Source organism: Crinia signifera, chromosome 11, assembly GCF_055691185.1.
Source record: "Crinia signifera chromosome 11, ASM5569118v1, whole genome shotgun sequence".
NCBI lineage: Eukaryota > Metazoa > Chordata > Amphibia > Anura > Myobatrachidae > Crinia > Crinia signifera.
The window spans coordinates 117553096-117574961 of record NC_139227.1 but is presented as its reverse complement, the minus strand read 5'-3'; the positions used below and the strand labels follow the sequence as shown (position 1 = coordinate 117574961).

Here is a 21866-nt window from a genome sequence, read left to right as displayed (position 1 = left end):
TCAGACCATGCCGTGTCTTCCCATCTGGTCTCTCGGGGGAGTAACACATGTAGAATAGAATAGAATCAACTTTATTGGCCAGGTGTGCTTGCGCACACTCGGAATTTGTTGTGGATATACAGTGCAGCATCAAGCAGGGATGAAGGGGGGAGGCATTACATAGCTTACATTGACACATTTCATGCTGGCAACACATGCTCGCCGAGTAGCACAGCTGTATAAGCAGGGACAGTACAGTATCACACAGAGAACATATACCCGCCAAGCTGCACAGCGCCTAGGCAGCCATCAGCAGTGCCACTGGTCGCTGCAGCAGCCAGGTAGGTGACCATATTACCTGGCTGCTGCAGCGACCAGTGGCACCGCTAATGGCTGCCTAGGCGCTGTGCAGCTTGGTGGGTACATATTCTCTGTGTGATACTGTACTGTCCCTGCTTATACAGCTGTGCTACTCGGCGAGCATGTGTTGCCAGCATGAAATGTGTCAATGTAACCTATGTAATGCCTCCCCCCTTCCCTGTATATTCTGAGGAATGCTAAACACCATATTACCACATATTACACAATATCCGACTCATTCAGAGAAGAATCTGATTGGTCCTTTCACACGTTGCGCCATTTTATTAATAAACAAATATTTTATTATGTTGAAATCTCGGTACATAGATTTAGGAGAGAGACAAACTTATTGGTGCAATCATTATAAAACTACCCAAATACGAGTCATGTGCACTTGAACATAAAGACATTCTTACTTGCGGTCAAACTCCCGATACGCATCTCTCAGCCAACCCAAAGACGGCTTGTTATCACTGGTCAAGCCATGGTGCAGGTACACCAGTGTGTAATCGCTCTCAACGTACTGGTCCAATGTGTGCTTCAGGTACCTGCAGACGGGAGGAAGCAGAGGTCATGCCACAGAGCGGTCACACGTGTCTCATCAAGATGACACTACACATGATGGGTTGTACCCAGCTGAGTGCCCCAAGAGTCTGCTCCATGATTCTCTTACTATACCGTACATTATGTATTGCAAGCTGCTAGCGAACGAGCCAATGGTGGCCAAATGTGTGCCGCATCAAGGATCCTCTCTGACCAATCTAAGGGGAAGCTCGTACGTACACAGAGAATCTACCTATTACCTATACAGGGGAAGCAGTCTCCTTTAGCCAATGGCATCTCTGCAACACCTCAGGCTGCCAACAGAACAGATTTGGAACAGGTAGCTGGCGCTGGTGTATGATGCTGTAGAGATGGGGATGTCTGTACTAACATCTCATTTCTAATCTTACGCCTTCTCTCTGCGGAGACGTTAATACTATTATTTGGAGAGTAGCATAAAAGGGATCCTAGGCTTTCCTGTACCTTCAGCCACCGAATGAGGGAACGTAACTGGTGGAGAGGGAGCGGTGCTGTCCACATACAGTGCCCACATCACTTTGCGTGCCAATGGGGAACTCCATATTCCTATAGGTAACCGCCAGGGGGAACAGATAAACCCTGACCAGGGCCACTTAGTACCACTCAGGCCACATTACTCTACAAAGACAGAGCGGCAATGTAGAGGAATGGAAACAAAGCAGTATCAGTGGCAAGTACAGATACCCACATTACTGGGCACTGTTGCAGCTGGCAGCCTATTCATGGGCATCACAGTGCGGATTACTGAGGCTCTCCTGGCTCCATCATGGCGCATCGGACTATGTACCCTCTGTATTGCATGACCTTACCTCTACTGGGGGCCTACAGACAAGATGTCAGAGGTCGGAATAACAGAGTGCCGGACATCACGACTACACCGCAGATTACTAGACATTACTGAGCAGAATGGACAATACAATGGGTGGCGTGCTGGTTGAGGGTAGTGGGGGTGGTTTTGCTGGCAGTCTAAGCCACCCACATGTTTTAAACCATGGGTGGGCATTTGGCCGGCCAGTGCAGGGGGAAGCTAACCTGGCTCAGCCTCAGAACCTGTGTGGGGAACCGTGCACACAAACTGTTTTTGAACTACGCATCCCAGAATGCCCTGCAACTATTTGGCCATGCTAAAACTGTTGCAGGGCATGCTGGGATGCCTAGTTCAACAACAGCTGGCGTGCCGAGGATCCCCATCACTGCTCTATAATACCGTGGCCCAGGCTGAGTTACGGTATGGTTAAGCAGCCAAGCATTTTTTCCGGTTGACAGGTTGGTATCCTTACTAATTACCCCCAACACGTGCAAAGGAAGAGTCCTTAGCGAGTGGTTTTCCGAGCTGCAGTTTCCTCCTAACACTGACCCCCGCCTTCCGAGCTGCAGTTTCCTCCTAACACTGACCCCCGCCTTCCGAGCTGCAGTTTCCTCCTAACACTGACCCCCGCCTTCCCTGTGCTCAGTACGGTGCACACGCCAGCGGGGAAGGCCATCTCAGAGGAAGAGAACACAGCAGACAGGAAGAGAGATGGAAACTAGAATTCCCTATCTATGTACTTACAATGATCGTCTGCTTTGGAATAACAGTTCTTCCTAGTATTGTTATGACCAAATACGCTTTGATCCGGAAAATAATTAAACACAGAACTTGGATGTACGGAACTTTGTTTATGGTGTCAAACTCCCGACAAGAGCCTCCTACCGTGTTGCTGCTATGTTACGGCTCTCGGACTGCCCGTACAGTATCATAGTTGCACATGCTTTAAACCAGGAATGGGGAACCTTTGGTCCTCCAGCTGTCGAACTACACATCCCATCATGAACTGCTACAGTTTTGCTATATAGCCATGCTAAAACTGTTGCTGGGATGTGTAGTTCAACAACAGCTGGAAGGCCGAAGATTCCCTTTAAACTTTCCAGCACATGGCTGTAAGCGTTCCTACTTCTCTGTTCTTTAAGTCTGGATATAAACAGAGGAGCAAATGAGTCAATTTATAAGGGTTAGGGTAGTCGTATGTCGTCAGTGGTGATCAAAGTATGCATAACTTTGGAGTGTATGTAATGTACTGATATTTCTGCTATATACTGTATGTCCTCAATTTATGTATCTTGTGCACTTAATGGGGGGGGGGAGGAGAGGGAGAGGGAGAGAGAGAGAGAGAGAGAGAGGCTACTATAGGTCATTATAAGCTACAACTCTTGGATCAGTCTGGAACACATAAGAGGGTGGGGGGTTGACAGTTAGAAATAGCAGTAAAATGACATGGAATGCGAGGTCAAGCACCAAATATGGTGTGGTCTCTTACCACAAGGAGGAAAGCATCTGACTGAATGAGCCAGCTGCCTTTGTGTGCTGCAGAGTGTAATAATGGGAGACTGATTAATGCCGGCTAGATGGCAGGCATGCTGACCGCACGGTGCGCCGGGATTACTACAGCTACTTACTCCAGAAGTTTAACGTGATCAAGCTGGTGGCAGGGAGGCAGGCGGCAGGCGCTGAACACGACGATTTTACGGCCATATTTGTCATCGCCTGTAAAAAAGGAATGAAAGATATTACAGAATGCCCGCGTACAAACAGAGAAAGAGAAAGTGTCATTGGACCCATGCAATAACGATATCACCAACTCCTCAAGAACGGATTGGTTGCTTGCTCATGAATATTAATTATTGTAATCCAGGGAAGACACATACAAAACGGTATCCTAACATTCCAGAGCCCCGCTGGGTTTCACAATCTGTAAGGGCTGACGCAGGGCTGAACGGACGCCTATTTGTATGTACTAGGTATGGGTCATTGTGTCGAACCATAATATGTCGACATGCATCATAATCGGTCATTTAAAGATATCTGAATACACTACGTTTATATGCGGTGTATTCTGATATCTTTACAGACAGATTAGGATGAAGTTTATAGATAATAATCACTAAAGGTTGAACCCGATGGACGCAAGTCTTTATTCAGCCTTAACTACTATGTAACTATGCATTGATCAACCACTGACAGTCGACATGGCTTTGGTCGACACGTGAAATAGGTCGACAGGGTTGGACGTTCGACACAAGCATTAGGTCGACAGTCAAAAGGTCGACGTGTTTTTCACAGGGTTTTTTGTCCCGAATGTCGACATAGTCAAAATGGGAACCATCAAAGTGTACCACTGCGCTTGCCATGCTTCGGGCACTATTGTATTGTCCCGCCACGCCAAAGTGCATGGTAGAGCATAAAATACTGCCTGTCGGCACATGTGAAAAACTAATGTCGACATTTTGACTGTCGACCTTGCCATTGTCGACCTAATGCTTGGCTCAACCTTCCAACCCTGTCGACCTTAGGTCGACACATGCAGTAAGTCGGCATTACCAACCTTCGGTGGTCGACACGATGCATAGCTAATGACCGTATCCCGCGGATGATGACCAGGTGCAGCCGCGGGCTCATCCCGACATGCATACAACTGGTATCATGTCCTTGTTCCTATGCGATTTCCTGTTGTGCAACAGAAGCCCAGTTTACTGTCAAGCCTGCAGAGCGCCCGGAGACTGAGACATAACCGCTAACATAGAACATAAAAGAAAGCAGCATCTCAGCTCTTGCGACACACAGGACAAGGAAACCAAAAAGAGGATGTCTGTATTAATAGCAGCTCAGCCGAAAGTACACGTCACCTTTGTGACATTTCCCTCAGCGTAATTGTATGGAGCCAAACGCACATTCCAGCATTAATGGAGGACAAACCTGCACATTATAGAACAGTCACCAACTGTTCCCCCAGCGCTACGAAAGGGTCTATTACAATAACTAAACCCACCCCTGTACAGTTCTGTATTAAGTCCCATTGAACCGCGACATCATACTCTAAGGTTTCAACCAGCTTCCAGTGAACACGCCTCACTGCGGAGACGGAGCGGGATTAGAGGGGATACTGTGTTCAGCACCCCTATAAAATAGATAGGTCTTCGTCCTACACTATTATACAGCATTACACAAACACCTAACAATTAAAGCTGCACAGTTCAAAGCTTTTAAATAGCGTTCTGGCTTTTTGAACATTAGTAAAAATCTAGAACATTATGAATATTATGATCCATGAAATGTACGTGGTAGAACACAGCACATTATATTGGGCCCATTATACTCCCCTAAAGGATGTTAGCAGCCCCTTAGACTACGGTGTAACGTGTGACAGGCGCCACAGCCTTATAAAACGATCACAGAACGCTCCCGTGACATTTCGCATCCTTAAGAACTGACACGTTACATTTATCCTGCACAGGATTATCATCCACTCACGCAGACAGCTTATAATGCTGCATACATAAGGCAGACACACATTATACACACATAGTTACAGTTACACACACACATTAGTGTTAAGTAGACGTTGTACGGGCACCAGTCTGCACGTAATGGTCACAAGCCTCCCTCCCCTGACTTGTTATCTGGCCAGTCCCCACTACAGGAATGCTCAGTGCAGCAGAGTGCTATGGCCAGGGCAAGGGGAGCTTACACCCCCCCCCCCCCCCCTCCTAAATCCCCTCTGCTTTTGGGGAAAAATAAATCTCCATCAACTCTCAGCCAATCAACGTCTGTCCAGTCATTTCAAAATATTCTGCAGCCGCATCCCACCGCCCGGCAAAACCACGCTACAAGCTCCAGCCGCTGCTCGGACCGAACCCTGCCGCCCACCACCACCACCAGCTGGCTGGATCCTGCTGCCTGCCCCTTGCCGCACAGAGATGGAGACCACTGGCTCGGGTCAGACGTGCATCGGACCCGAGGGGACATAAAACGGAGCCGAATCGTCGGAATCGGCTCAGTGTATGGGCACCTTAACCTTTGAAGTGCACCCACAATGGCCGCCTTACTTGGTACACCTGTGGAATTTAGATTTCAGTTGGAACCCACCCCACCCGAATTTTAAAGTGGGTACACATGGTGCGATTTGTGATTTGATTACGATTAAATTGGGATTGAATCAAACGGTACGCAAAATGCATTCGATTTGGACTATATAGAACAGAGCTGTTCTATTTACCCCTGCCTGCCAATTCTTCGATTTACACTACACGGGAGCGCGCATCGGGATCGAGTCTGCACCGAATGCTGCTAAAAGCATTCGATTCGACTTTGCTTCTATATGCGAATAGAAAAATACTGCCTATCTCACCGTGTGTACGCACTATAACTCGCTCTGCACGTGTTACATCTGCCCCACCTGCAGCGCAGCATGGTTTTGTCCATCTGCAAAACTTGCAGCCTTGCTAACCGGTCTGAATCAGGACCATAGGGAAGATCATCAGGACACAGGTCGGGATGAAGCACTTTGACATAACAATATTAAATATCTAGGCTATGCCGCTGTATAGAACGCCCCCGGAACTGTATATTTCATCATAATGAATAGAATGTAATGTATAGTCAGCTACTGTCAGGATGTCTCAGTGCAAGGACTGCAAGTAATGAAACACTTCATAAGGACTGGGCCTGTGCTTTCCTTATAGGGAAGGCTGGAGTCCTGCCCGCAGACTCACGCTCTTATCTCCGCTCCCTGGAGAGCGACAGAAAACAGGCAGCTATTTATAACCTGGGAGAAGCAGGGAAAGTCATCCGTCTATGACCCATCTGCGCCACTGACAGCATATTCTGCCAACACTTCTTCCACCAGCAGCAGGGCCATAAACAAGCCCACGGATAGCTGCGCTCTATATTGTGGCAGACAGTTATTACTAGAATAGGACCTGACAGGTTCTCTAGTACAAGGCTGCAGATTGTGTAGGAATATGCTACCACAAGTAGCCCATGATTGGACTTTACATATTACTTAGGGAGATGATAGATATTTATGGCTGTTGGGTATACAGAAGAAGCAGCTCTCATCGGAGTCTCTATCGCCAATCGCAGCCTCTCGCCATGCGCCAGAATGGGATTCATGTTCCCTGTTCTGACAGGGTCCACCAACGCCCTCCGCCGGCTCCCCCCGTTGCCACCTGCAGCCTCCACTAAAGGTGCCCATACACTAGTAAGATTTATCTTCAGATCTGGCTGGTTGGAACAAAAACATGGTTATGGATGAGTGACAGTTTGGCAGTTTTCCAGCATTTCCAAGCAAATGGTCAACTGTCATTTGCTCTCATCCATAACCATGTTTTTGTTCCAACCAGTCAGATCTGAAGATAAATCTGCGTGTGTATGGCCACCTTAACCCTGTCCATCTCCCGGAAGCAGAGATGGGCAGGGAATCCGCTCCCCGCCACCGAGTGACTGGGACGCAGGAGCATGTGAGACGCTCAAGCGTCCCAGTCAGATGGAGCGACTCTCCAACCGCTCAGGGATTCAGGCGAGTCCTTGAGCTGGCTGAGAGGCAGTCCATCTGTACCCTCATTCGGTCTACACCATTACGGGTCGACATGAAAAAGGCCGACGTTGCTAAGGTCGACAATGGGAAGGTTGACTTTCAAAAAGGTAGACATGAGTTTTTCCATTTTTTTTGAGCCGACATGTGTCGTCGACAGGCGATATTTCAGAATATATAATAACTAGAGAAACGCAGAACTACAGCGGGAAGGGAAGCAGCGCAGCATCCGTCCATCAGGCACCTTATAGGAAGCCTGAGATTGCTCAGGCTGAGCACTACAATCATGGCATGCTACGCACGGCCCGTCAGCAACGTCTTATCTCGCTCTGCAGGACAACACGAACAGTCAGTATCTGTATGATGTTGGTTAGTCAGAAGCTCTCGCCAGAGCATCAAGACAAAGAAGATGTTGCCAATCCAATTGGCTGCTCAGCATACATGCTGTAACAAGCCCTCCGCAGCGAAGGGATTTACCTGCCAGACTAACCAGGTGTTATACATCAGCCGGACACCTGGAGCCGTCATTGGTGTATGCAGTGCACTGATCACAGCGGAAAATGCAGAACAACAGGTTTTAAAATTGTTCTGCATTTTCAGTGATAATGTAGTTGTATCAATCATCTCTATAAACTCTAGGTTACTGCGTCTACAAATATGGACTGTCCTTTACTGCAGGGCTTGATCATTTTTTTTTTTAAATGTAGGAGCCAGGATGAAAGTGTTGGAGCCAGAAAACCCACCCGGCTGTATCAGATCAGGTCCGCGGCGCGGCTATTTCAAAACTCGAGGAGGTTCACGGGCCAATCTGAGATCGCTGTCCGACAGCGAATCAGGAGCTACCACTGTCACTCCTGATTGGCTCACGAGCCGCCTCTAGTTTTGAACTAGCCACGCCGCGGATCTGATCTAGCTTCTGATACAGCCGGGTGGGTTGTCCACCGCTCTGCCCGGCTGTTCCCATTAAACGCAAGTGCAACACTCTGCCTGGCATAAACTGCTTCCTGGCAAATCTGGTGGTCGCCAGGAAGCAGAATCTGGTTGTCATGGCGACCTGACCCCCGGGTTTTGTTGAGTCCTGTGTTACTGTAATGTAAAATTAGGTGATTGGATTATTTATAGCAAAATATGTGGTCCATTGGACTGGAGTGAGAGAAAAAAAAGTAATCTTTTAAAACTGCATTTAAAGTTCTCTATGAATTACAGACATCATCTCTATAGCCAGCTAGGGTATGCAAACGCGGAACGCAGAAACAGGACCCACCTAACAGGAACTGCGCACTTTACAAACACAAGCTGCAAGACTACCCTGTCGCTATTTGCAGAGTAAATCATTCTCAATAAACAGAGGACAGAAAATACAAACTGTGGTTTCAGGCATCCCAACGCTTCAGCAGCACCTCCGTATGATTGCCAAAGATTCTCTAACTAGCCTGTGCCTCTCCAGGTGTTGTGAAACTACACATCCCATCATGCTTTGCCACACTTTTTCTATTAGGTGATGCTAAAACTGTGGCAAGACATGCTGGGATGTGTAGTTTCACAACAGCTGGCCAGGCCTGCTCTAGTGATTCTCTTGTGTTTCCACAGAAGTCTTAACCCTTTGCAGTCCAAATTTTGCCCCCCCAGATACTTATTCCAGTGTCCTCTGCTGATGCAGCTATGTGTATGTACCCAGTACGTGTCCTCTATTGTATTCAACTGAAAGTCACCGTTTTGTTTATGTACTCTGTAATTGGGCGCTGTGGATCCCTTGTGGCTCCATATAAATGAAGGATAATAATAATGGGTACCAATGAGAGAGGCATGTTTGCGTGTTTGTAAAGGAAACGACTTGTCGATACTTAGTGTTCCCCCTACGCTGTTTTAGCGGCCGCTGCGCCCTGCCTGATTTTTAAAGGGCAAAATGCTCCCTGACCTTCTAGCAGTGCCCCGCTAAAAGAGCCTGCTGCCTGTCCCCACCGGTGTCCACAGGGAAGCCCAGCGTCATAGATGGCGATGTCCAGCCCTTCCCGGCAGTGCCTATTCGTGGTGTCGCGGCCCTGACACGCCCCTTTTCGTAACGTCTCCAGTTTGGGACCGCCCACAACAGTGACGTCAGCGGGCCCAGTGCCCCCTTATGCTGCCCCCATGCAGTAGCGCCCTGCCATTTACAGTTCCTAGAAGGAACACTAGATACAGTATACCGAATATAAGATTTTGTGTGTACATTTCCTAATCTTTTCATTTTAAACGGATCTGTAAATCCAGAGCCACAAAGAAACCATTGTGGTGTAATATACGGATTACAGGTCTACTGCAAACTAGCAATAACAGAGAACAGGGCACAGAGACAAATTAGACATAGTTCTCAGCACCCACGTTAACGGGGCAAAAGTCACTACCAAAAAGAAATTGGACATCCCTGGTCCCCTCACCGGCACAGGGGCCTATGACAGAGTCCTTGGCGTAATGCATCATCTGTACCAGGCTGCCATACAAAGGAGAGACTTACCAGCCACTTCTACAATCTGATGCCGGGCAATGTCGTAGTAAGGGTCATTCCAGCGCAGGTGGGTGATAGGGTCCGGAGAGGCCTTGGAGTCTTCAGCTGCATGGAGAACAGAATACAGACATTACAACCACTGCCTCCAAACATACACCTTTATTAATGGATTTAGCTGGGTTTAGCTTGAGGCCTCACGATGGGTGATCCAGGAAAACCATTCGCTGGGAAATGTAATAGAGCATTCATGAAGAATACTGGGGATCTATTTTAAGTTGTAAGTCACAGTTGTAGAGGACGGTGGCTGAGGGAGTTCCTGTATTGTTCCAGTTAACCACATTTAGTAAGTAAGGCCGGGACGCAATGCGCAGAGATGCCGGCCCAAATCTTTACAGGCCATGCTATCTCCTTAAAGGACTATCCCTTTAAAAAATGTTCAAGTTTGTCCGATATCCCACACGGCCGCGGGACTGGCACTGCATCACATCCCACCTAAAATGTCTGATCACAATGGACAAGGGTGGTCGCCTCTATATGTATCAAATTACCGTATTACTTCATGTATCTGTATTTTTTGGCCTCGGCCTGGAGGAATCCCTCACTGCTCCTTACATCTATATGTGAATAACCATTAATGTTGGCCAGGGTCTGTATTGGTCCTGACTGGACGGTATCTGATCTCTCCCCTCCTGAATGGTGTTGGTTAACGTTCCGGTCTCTGATGAGAGGTTCATGCATCAGACAGTATTAGTCCCCCTGAGAGCACTGCACCCTACGGCACTAACTGGTGCCCCCCCCCCCTCCCCCCTCTGTCAGTTATACATTACGGTGGGCAGCACGGATGGTGTAATAGTGAGAATTACTACCTCACATTGAGGTCATGGGTTCTATCCCCACCATGGCTCTAACCGTGTGGAGTTTGTATATTCTCCCCGTACTTGCGTTAGTTTCCTCAGGGTACTCCGGTTTCCTCCCACTATCCAAAAATTGGTAGGTTAATTGTCTCTCAACAAAATTAACCTCAGAATGTCTGTGTGTGCGCGTGTACATGTGATAGGGAATATAGATTGTAAGCTCCACTGGGGCAGGGACTGATGTGAATTTTCAACTCTGCTCTGTACAGCGCTGCGGACTATGTGTGCGCTATACAAGAAACGGTTAATAAATGAGTAATAAGAACACATCCACATAGATTCGGGCAAGGCAAATCACCAGCCCTCTATCACCTGACGGAGAGTAGTCCTGGACGTCATCGGAGGGCCAGTTCCGGTCATCTAGGGAGGCCAGTTTCAGCTGGTCCAGCGACTGGGTATTATCCTTTTCCAGGTCGTCCTGCAGGTCCGATAACACTTCTGAATTCATTTTGTTTCCTACAAGAAATGGGCAGATCAGTCAGCTCATCATCTTATAATACATCATGTTACACCGGCACATGGCTGCGGGATTCTGGGTAAGCTGGGCTTGACGTTTCCCCAGGAATCTGGCGGCCAGGGTCTACAATCTGCTGAAACCGCACCTCCCCTGACTCCTTATTGCATTATCTAGCGGTGCTCCTAATGGTAAAATGGACCACACAACAGAACATAAGGCAGTTAGTCCATAGTTGCTCAGCACACGCACATGAATTATAATTGGCAAACTCTCAATAACCCCAAAAGACAATCAGCTTCTATAAACCTTACCAGCGAATGGTAATTACTCATGGTCTGGGGAAGATTCTGCCAATGGCAATGATGTAATATAACCTTTCCCTGACTGTAGGGATATAAATGATGTTTCACTGCAGATTGCTGCTACTGTAAAATAGTTGAGTCACATCGATATTGTCTGAACCGCACAGGCTGTGTAACATTTAGCAGAACATCTCAGGGTGCGACCAGATTAAGAGTTGATGGTGATCAAGTCTCTATGGACAGTTCATATCAGCTATTATTTTTCTGTAGGTTATTTATGATTTACATAGAACCAGACAGCAACGGAACCATGATACGGATTTGGCAAAAATACCAGTGTTCTACAATACTATTTGTATACAATGTGATACTCAAGCTGCATGTTACACAAGGACAGACGGAACTAGAATCCTGCTCTGTAGCATGAAGTCCGGCGTTTCGTCAGCAGCGCCAATACAAGGTGGCATTGTGCGGACTTCTTGAATCCTGTAAAAAAGCGCCAAATAAGCTGGCAGAAGGCTAATCATGGGCAAAGGCAAACGATTGAAAACTATTACATGTCGTCATAAGGTACATTATAATGCAATGTATGGAGATTTATAACATGTACAAATTTGTAAAATGTTAGGGGAAAACATTAATACATTAACCAATTTCCTGGCCACCTCGCAGCTAATTTATTATTATTAACAGTTATATGAGGTAGACAATCTAGTTTTGACTGTCGGGATCCCGACTGTCGGGAAACTGTCCAGCACACCCCCCATTTCCCCCCCGCCCTCCGTTTGCAAGCATGGGTGTGTGCACCCAGCGACCAGATTGGTTGCCGTGGACGCACGCACCGAAATGCGCATGCAAAAACATCGGTCCTGTGAGAATGCACGCGGGCCTGCAAAAAGACCAGAATAAGGTCTCAGCGTAAAAATAACAAGAGAGGTCAAAGGAGAGGTAATGAGGCAGATGTATTAATCCTGGTGAAGAGATAAAATGGAGGTGATAACGCACCAGCCAACCAACTCTCAACTGTCATTTTTCAAACATAGCTGATTGGCTGGTGCGTTATCACTTTCCACTTTATCTCCTTTCCAGGCTTAATACATCTGCCTCATAGTGCCTTAATCGGCTGAGATGTAAGACATCTTAAAAAGTGGGAAACTCAGTTATTACCAATAAAGTATCTTAAAAATATTGCGTTACGCAGTGTTCATTCTAGCACCCGCCATCTTTGAAAACCCATGCAGTTCCTCTTCCCTGCCTGGGGTGTCGCTCTTTGCTGTGGTGTTTCTAGCACAGGTCTGGTTTGCATATCGGTGCTGATATACAGACCACACTGTGCTAGAAGCACTACAGCAGACAGCGACACCCAGGCAGGGAAGAGGAACTGCATGGGTTTTCAAAGATAGCGGGTGCTAGAATGAACATTAATTACAATTTTTTTTTTTAAATCAAACAGTTATAGTTGTCATCACTACCGTCGGACTGATGCCGGCCAAGACGTTTCCATGTCAAAGAATCATAAGCTCACATGACCCTGTTACATATTACTCAGCATCTTTAAAGATCCTCCTAATGAAGGAGGGAGAGAAGTAATCCCTAAACCCTTACGTGGGGGCAAAGTTAGGGCAGTTCTTCGTTCTGCTACATAGTTAAATAGACTGATTATTTGCAACCTTTGTATCTGTAATGGCAACAGACAGAGTCCAGGCTTAATCCTTCCATCCACCCAAGCATGACAAACACACAGGCACCAGGAGAGCCAAGGTACTCTCAGTAAGAGAGCCCTGGCCCATTGCCCAGGGCTGACGTGTGTACAAAGGAGGTGGTGAATTAGTCAACTCTCAATGGATAAAGCTAGCCGTAATATACAGTAACGTGGCCACACCGGGACCTTAAGCTGTGGCTCTGTCATTTCAGAACCGGAGATGTGTTATGCTTCACAAATAGACAACAGAACAAAAAAGAGCAGATCAGTTTCCATAGAGACTAGAAATGGGCAAGAGAATAATCCAGAACCTCCAGCTGCTTTCACATAGACAGCGGCTATAAAAATATATATGGAATGCTTTTGATAGATGGAATAGCGGGAACTGAAAGTTCCATACTGGCAGCGATACCGACCTTTGTGGTCTGGACAGTTCAAAGGCAGATGTAAACCCCTCCCCCAACCCCAACCCGTTCCCTTACACAGTAGACAACATAGCTAAGGCAAATAACATGCTACACAGTCTAACTAGCACGCCAATCAACCCGGATATTTTTTTAAACAGTCCGTCCAACATGCAAATCACTGGCACTTCTCCGCTCTGTTCTATCCCAGTGAGAGGTGCAGGCATGGAGCAGGGCTCAGCCAGGGAAGGTGTAGAACCCAACATGTATCCCTTGGTCTGAGTGGTACTGCCCTCTGCTGGCTGTCCTCCTACCTCTCTGACCGTTCCTTCTCTGTCTCCTCACATGACACCACTTCCCCTAACAGTAGGCTACAGTGTCCACCAAGGTTCTGTTCTTGGACCTTTCCTTTACATCCCCTCTAGGTGAGCTTATTAGCTCTTCTGACTTCCAATATCATCTCTATGCTGATGATACACCTATGGACATTTCCTCCCCTGACCGATCTCCTCACTCATACATCCATCTGTCTCTCTGCTACCTCTTACTGGGTGTCACAGCGCTGTTTTAAAGATAACATTCCTAAGACTGAGCTGATGATCTTCTCACCCTCTATCTCATTATCTATTAATGGAACAACGATCTCCTCTAGCCCAAAAGTGTGTGGTCTTGGCATTATCATGGACTCCTCCTTTCCCCAAACCGCACATTCAGCGCCTCTCACAGTCCTGCCACTTCCATCTCAAAAATATTTCCAGGTACAGCCCCTCTTATACTCTATGCTACCTCATTCATTCTCTGTCACCTCCAGAGTGGACTTCTCTATTCTCCTCCTTTCCGACCTCCCTGACAAACACTTTGCGTTTTGTCATAAAGACTTCCTCAGGGGTATTGACAAATGGTCAATTAATGAGGTTTGACGTTTCGGCTGATTTGCAGTTCTGTGTAATATTCCTCCAGTGCCTGATACCCAGACACTGGAGGAATACATATTTCAATACATACATAGAACCGCAATTCTCTGGTCATTCCTCCAATACTTGCGATCATATAACATTTGCGCTATATCAATCCTGCCGGATTAAAATATACCTCCATTAATTGAGGAGCCCAGTAAAAAAGGGACCTACTAAACAGCAGAAAATTCCAAACTCATTCATTGACCATTTGGTGTCCATACCCCTGAGGAAGTCTTAATAATGAAACGCAACGGGTTTATCATTTCAATCGATGATGAATTGATTGAAGAATAGATATCTGTATCTGATGCTCAAATATTTTTTTTTATATTTTAATAAAAAAAAAAAAATATTGTGAAATTGTATTACCAAAATATAATTTTCATTAAGTTTAAAGTGCACTCTATCTTCACACATAAAATTATAATATCTTTAGTGTATGCCGCCCCCTTGTCACCCTGCCTTAAGCTACCACCCAGCCAACTGTCTCCTGCTCAATATCTCGCAGAAGAAGACCCAAACATCAGAGAAGCTTTGCGGCTCCTAACACCACATACATCCACCCACTGTCATCCCCTCCACTGGTGATGAACATCCCCAAACCACCTTAATAAATTTACCCTTAAAACCACATAATGGTGACCTCATTTATTAAAGGACTTATTTGAATGTCACAGAGGAGGAACATCGCCTTCAGATAAGTTTGATAGAATGGATTTATTCGGGTTTGCCTAGAAGTTTGCACAACAACAACGCTAGCACCTGGAGGGGCATATTTTGAGGTTTCTATGAAATGCCATTAGTGATAGGATGCCGCTGGTGAGAGGAACGTCACTGGAGGGTTTAAATACCAAAGACATATCCGTCAGCATCACTGCGATACTAAACAAAACATGCAGCCGGTAAGAAGTACTGTCACTACATGGGGCCTAGGTGTCTAAGCACTAAGCACTAGTACAAGCCAATCAGCTCCTGACATTTTTCAGAGAGCTTGTAATATGACCGTTAGACGCGGATGGGCTGGTACTTTATCTGCACCTACCTATATGCCCCCATCACGGTCACCCACACACTCATCCAGTTTAGGGAGGAGGTGTGTTAATCTGAGTGTATTATAAAATTGGAGCCTGATAAAAGTGATGTCATCACATTTGTCTGATGACCTAATCACATCCAATGCGTGCAGTGGGAATTTTTTGCACGCACTGTTCACGCTGTGTGATGCAAACCCCCTAGGTTACAGGCAGGACAGGGCAGAGGAATGCGGGCCGAGCCGGCTGGGAAACGCGGTGCGGCCACACCAGTGTTACTATTGGGGGCAGGACGGCCCTGTTGGCATCACTTTTGGGGACAGGTGCTGGGTTGCACCAATCTTCCACTTAATGTGAATAGATGTCGTATGCAGAACATCTATTAACCACAGGCAGGAAAGAGGAATTGGTTTTGAAAGGTGCAGGTTACTAGAATGGCCAGTAAGAGTCACCACTTCAGAAGTATGACTTTACGAACAAGCTACAACTTTAATCATAGCATTTATAGTACATTAGATCATTTTAAGCCTTACTCAGACCCAACGCCCCAATGAACGCTTTCGGAGAGGACTATGTAACTTGGAGAGTAACAGCTGAATCTTCTTCTAGAGAGGATGATATATTTATACTCAGCCTAGTGTAATAATGAAAGAGTCAATGATCTATACCAGAGAGAATGATCGAAGAAATGACAGCACGGCATGCACAGTGGGTAGTATTGTGGTCTCACAGCAGTAAAGCTGGCCATACACATATGTGACTTCTTGGAGGGAGAAGTCGCATAAGATTTCCCGTGAACCAGCTGGGAGCTTCCTAGGTGGCAGGATCGCAAGCGGTCCTTTTGCATGCGTTCCCTTTCACCGCTGCCGGAGACTATCCAATCCCACAGATCTTACGTGCAGCAGGTCCGACGCGTACAGGACCACGCATCGGATCAGACTCCGAGCTGAAACACAAGCAATGTACCAATCATCAGAAATGAGTAAAAAGTGGCCAAATCGCCCTTGTGTATGGGGGAATTCAGATAGTTCTCCCTCTAGGCTATTTCAGTGCGGTGCCACGCCATGACCACTGGTGGCCAAGTGGTTCTTATCTGCCAACAGTCTCTATGAATAGATGCCATTTATTTATAGTTACTCATATAGCACAGCAGATTCCGTTACAGTGTCTTATATAGCGCAGCAGATTCCGTTACAGTGTCTTATATAGCGCAGCAGATTCCGTTACAGCGTCTTATATAGCGCAGCAGATTCCGTTACAGCGTCTTATATAGCGCAGCAGATTCCGTTACAGTGTCTTATATAGCGCAGCAGATTCCATTACAGTGTCTTATATAGCGCAGCAGATTCCGTTAGTGTGTTATATAGCGCGGCAGATTCCGTTACAGCGTCTTATATAGCGCAGCATATTCCGTTACAGTGTCTTATATAGCGCAGCATATTCCGTTACAGTGTCTTATATAGTGCAGCAGATTCCGTTACAGAGTCTTATATAGCGCAGCAGATTCCGTTACAGTGTCTTATATAGCGCAGCAGATTCCGTTACAGTGTCTTATATAGCGCAGCAGATTCCGTTACAGTGTCTTATATAGAGCAGCAGATTCCGTTACAGTGTGTTATATAGCGCAGCAGATTCCATTACAGTGTCTTATATAGCGCAGCAGATTCCGTTAGTGTGTTATATAGCGCGGCAGATTCCGTTACAGTGTCTTATATAGCGCAGCAGATTCCGTTACAGTGTGTTATATAGCGCAGCAGATTCCGTTACAGCGTCTTATATAGCGCAGCATATTCCGTTACAGTGTCTTATATAGCGCAGCAGATTCCGTAACAGTGTCTTATATAGCGCAGCAGATTCTGTTACAGTGTCTTATATAACGCAGCAGATTCCGTTACAGTGTCTTATATAGCGCAGCAGATTCTGTTACAGGGTCTTATATAGCGCAGCAGATTCCGTTACAGGAGGGAAACACAAGAGCAGGCACCAGTAATAGCATAGCAGTCCCACCAAGGGAAGCTATATAATACAGAAGTGTCTCTGAGAGTTATGTGGGTGGTACCTAAATATGATTGGCTTGCCTGAAGAGGTGAGTTTTCGGGGAACGCTTGAAAGTTTGGAGGCTAGCGGATAGACTTCTTGTGCGCGGGGGGGCATTCCATAGGGTGGGATGCCTTGCGCATGTAATCGCAGTGTGGAGAGAGCTTGGAGGCAGCCCAGCATCTCTGTAACTAGTGGGCAGATGGTGCCTGATGGAGCACCATTCCAGCACGCACCGCTGATGTCACTGGTCGGTTGTCTATGGGCTGCATCAATAATTTTTGCAACCGGTGGCCACTAGATGGTGCCCAAAGGAGCTTTTTAATTGTAGTTCTCTTTTAGCTCCTTCGGCTAACAGCGCTGAATAGACCAGGCACGGTGTTACAATTGAATCCTGGTTTGTGACATTTTTGCACCAAAAAAAAAAAAAAAAGGTCAGCTGACAAAACACAATTCAGCATCTTTGTGTAGGTCAGGACACCGATACGATGACCACCTCTGACCTATACACAAGAAACTACAAAAGATTTTTCTCTCACCATTAAGTGATGATGTCAGAACTTTAATTTAGCGCAAAATTAGAAAGAATTAAGCTATGATCTGTTTTTGTCCTTGCACCTCTATGGGAAGCATGGTAAACCAAGTGAGATTTCCCTGGCAGGAAATCCTGCATTGCATAAGCCTGCAGATGTATATGCGATCCATCACAACGTGTCAGTTATACACAATGACATCAGAAGCTGCTGACTATGCAGACAGAAAACAATAGCACTGTGGGGTAGATTTATTAAGCACCGGCCAATCAGCTCCTACCTGTCATTTTTCAAACCAAGCCTGTAACTTCACAGTTAGGAGCTGATTGGTCGGTGATAAAAACCAGACACTTTATTACTTCACCAAGCTTAATAAATCTGCCCCTGAATCTCTCTACGAAATAAAGTAGTGGCAGTCAGGTGCTGGTATTCACCTACAGTTACAAGTTGATACAAGACTAAAGGGGGGTAGTCCATCCTTTTTTCCGATGGTCAGAACATTTCTGACCGTTGGAACTATCGGCTAATTCGACCATCGGCATCTCCGACCGCCGTAAACATTCCGACAGTTGGAAAACACATGAACACCCCACAAAAGCTGGCCACACACTGGGGGATAATCATTCATATCTGGCAATGAAATGACTGTAATTAGGGGGTTATTCAGATCTGATCGCTGGGCTGCGAATTCACAAGCCAGGCAATAATCGATCGACTGCACATGTATACGGCTCGCAGTACGCCTGCGTGAGGGAAGCCAGCATTTTTATTTGATTTTTTTTTTTTTTTAAATCGCTGGCCATACGCAAGTTGATTGACAGGAAGCCGGCGTTTGTGAGTGTCACCTGGCTGTTTACTGAGAGTGTCAGGAAAAATGTAGTGTGATCAAGGAAGTTGTGTGACATCAGCTCTGGCCCCGATTAACCTGTTTCTATCACACGGCGTACGAGTAAGTCCTCAGTGGGTATGGGTAAAATCCGGAACCGGACAGCACCCTGGAACGCCGGACCGAACAGGCTCCATTCATAAGTATCTGTCATTCTGGAGCTTGAAATGTCTGGTCCGGGGGTGCATTGCCGGGGGGGTCCGATGGGGCTGCTGTTACAGCTGTCACCAGGGAGAGGAGAAGTTCAAGTTGCATGTTCCGGGGGTGTAATAAGAACCGGAACAGTCTGGACCATACGAGGAGGCTGTAATCTGACCCTTCTCCATGTCCCCGGTAAAAGCTAGAACAGGCAACCCCCCCAGACTGGACATTACAAGCTCCGGAATACAGTTTCCTAGTCCAGTCCGCCATGCAGGTGTCCGGCCGGGTTCCGGTTTTCACTTAATCCCATCCTGGGTTACGCACAGTGGAAGAAGTATTTTGATGGTGAGTCGAGCTCAACATTTTTGCAAGCCATTCACAGCCTTGCATTTTACTCTGGTGGGACGGCAGATGGAGGTTACCAGTGCTCTGTATGAGGACTCTCCTATTATGTTGCACCTTTCTTCCCTCCCCCACGCCAGCTGCTGTACCCTGTACTGGAACTAGTTCTAAAATGTTTAACATTATAATAAAATAAATATAAAACAGGATTACCATCCCATCACCCATGCATTATAACGATACACAGTTCAGAGATACAGACAACTGAGGAAGCCGCTGATGCTGATCTAGGCGGAGAAACGCGTTTTGTTGCTGTGCCAGAAATACCTGCACCTGCATAAATACCTGTACCCAGAGACTGCTGTGGAGATTGCCGGAAAAGCTATTAAGCAGAGAAAACGGCTATTGCTAAAATCTGAGGAACCGTCTCCCTCCCCTTATACATCAGGGGAGCACCTCCATTGAATTAGAGGTTGGACTGTCCATCAAAGGAGCCCAGAGTTCCCAAACAGCAGCTATCTTGAACACATTTCAGGACTGGTAACTATATATATGCTGCAGATGCTTGTTTAATAATGGATGCCTGATTAGTTTAAGCCTCATGCCGGATTTTCCCAGCTATTAAATTAGCCTCTGTTTGTCTATATGTTGTATGTCTTGTATTGTCCTGTTTTATCAATGAAGTGCACTTCACTTTTGGATATTGTTATTTCTTTTTAAAATAAAAAATAATAATTTTTATTGGAATTGTTGGTTTATTATTGTGCTAACACAACTGCGCCCCTTGAAAGCTCTTGTTAGTGCAAACTACATGAGCTTTATCCTTCCTAGATAGTGGTATACACATAGTGATACACACACATATAGGAGGTGGCGCTGGAACCTGCCGTCTCTAGAAGGAGGCACAGCTGGCAGCCGCAGTCTCTGGGACAGTCCCTAGTAGGAGGCACAGCTGGCAGCCGCAGTCCCTGGGACAGTCCCTGGTAGGAGGCAGAGCTGACAGCCGCAGTCCCTGGGACAGTTCCTGGTAGGAGGCAGAGCTGGCAGCCGCAGTCCCTGGCAGGAGGCACAGCTGGCAACCGCAGTCCCTGGGACAGTCCCTAGTAGGAGGCACAGCTGGCAGCCGCAGTCCCTGGAGACAGTCCCTAGTAGGAGGCAGAGCTGGCAGCCGCAGTCCCTAGTAGGAGGTAGAGCTGGCAGCCACAGTCCCTGGCAGGAAGAAGAGCTGACAGCCGCAGTCCCTGGTAGGAGGCAGAGCTGACAGCCGCAGTCCCTGGGACAGTTCCTGGTAGGAGGCAGAGCTGGCAGCCACAGTCCCTGGCAGGAGGCAGAGCTGGCAGCCGCAGTCCCTGGGAGAGTCCTTAGTAGGAGACAGAGCTGACAGTCGCAGTCCCTGGCAGGAGGCAGAGCTGGCAGCTGCAGTCCCTAGTAGGAGGTAGAGCTGGCAGCCGCAGTCCCTGGCAGGAAGCAGAGCTGACAGCCGCAGTCCCTGGTAGGAGGCAGAGCTGACAGCCGCAGTCCCTGGTAGGAGGCAGAGCTGACAGCCGCAGTCCCTGGTAGGAGGCAGAGCTGACAGCCGCAGTCCCTGGGACAGTCCCTAGTAGGAGGCACAGCTGGCAGCCGCAGTCCCTGGGACAGTCCCTAGTAGGAGGCAGAGCTGGCAGCCGCAGTCCCTGAGACAGTCCTTAGTAAGAGGCAGAGCTGGCAGCCGCAGTCCCTGGGACAGCCCCTAGTAAGAGGCAGAGCTGGCAGCCACAGTCCCTGGCAGGAGGCAGAGCTGGCAGCCGCAGTCCCTGGGACAGTTCCTGGCAGGAGGCAGAGCTGGCAGCCGCAGTCCCTGGGACAGTTCCTGGCAGGAGGCAGAGCTGGCAGCCGCAGTCCCTGGGACAGTCCCTGGCAGGAGGCAGAGCTGGCAGCCGCAGTCCCTGGCAGGAGGCAGAGCTGGCAGCTGCAGTCCCTGGCAGGAGGCAGAGCTGGCAGCCGCAGTCTCTGGCAGGAGGCAGAGCTGGCAGCCGCAGTCTCTGGCAGGAGGCAGAACTGGCAGCTGCAGTCCCTGGGACAGTCCCTGGCAGGAGACAGAGCTGGCAGCCACAGTCCCTGGGACAGTCCCTGGCAGGAGGCAGAGTTGGCAGCCACAGTCCCTGGGACAGTCCCTGGCAGGAGGCAGAGCTGGCAGCCACAGTCCCTGGAGCAGTTCCTGGGACAGTCCCTGGCAGGAGGCAGAGCTGGCAGCCGCAGTCCCTGGCAGGAGGCAGAGCTGGCAGCCGCAGTCCCTGGGACAGTCCCTGGCAGGAGGCAGAGCTAACAGCCGCAGTCCCTGGGACAGTCCCTGGCAGGAGGCAGAGCTAACAGCCGCAGTCCCTGGGACAGTCCCTGGCAGGAGGCAGAGCTGGCAGCCGCAG

General features: G+C 47.8%; 1 protein-coding gene across 1 annotated transcript in view; it reads right to left on the bottom strand.

Annotated features, from left to right (window-relative positions):
* The window catches only part of ARHGAP1 (Rho GTPase activating protein 1), a 40428-nt gene that overhangs the window by 18001 nt on the left and 561 nt on the right, over positions 1-21866 (bottom strand). The window contains exons 2-5 of the mRNA XM_083164475.1: positions 10983-11126; positions 9766-9861; positions 3358-3445; positions 756-887 (exon numbers count right to left, since the gene is read on the bottom strand). Coding sequence (XP_083020601.1) covers positions 756-887; positions 3358-3445; positions 9766-9861; positions 10983-11118 — 452 coding nt within the window. The 5' untranslated portion in view covers positions 11119-11126. The remainder of the gene's footprint in view (positions 1-755; positions 888-3357; positions 3446-9765; positions 9862-10982; positions 11127-21866) is intronic.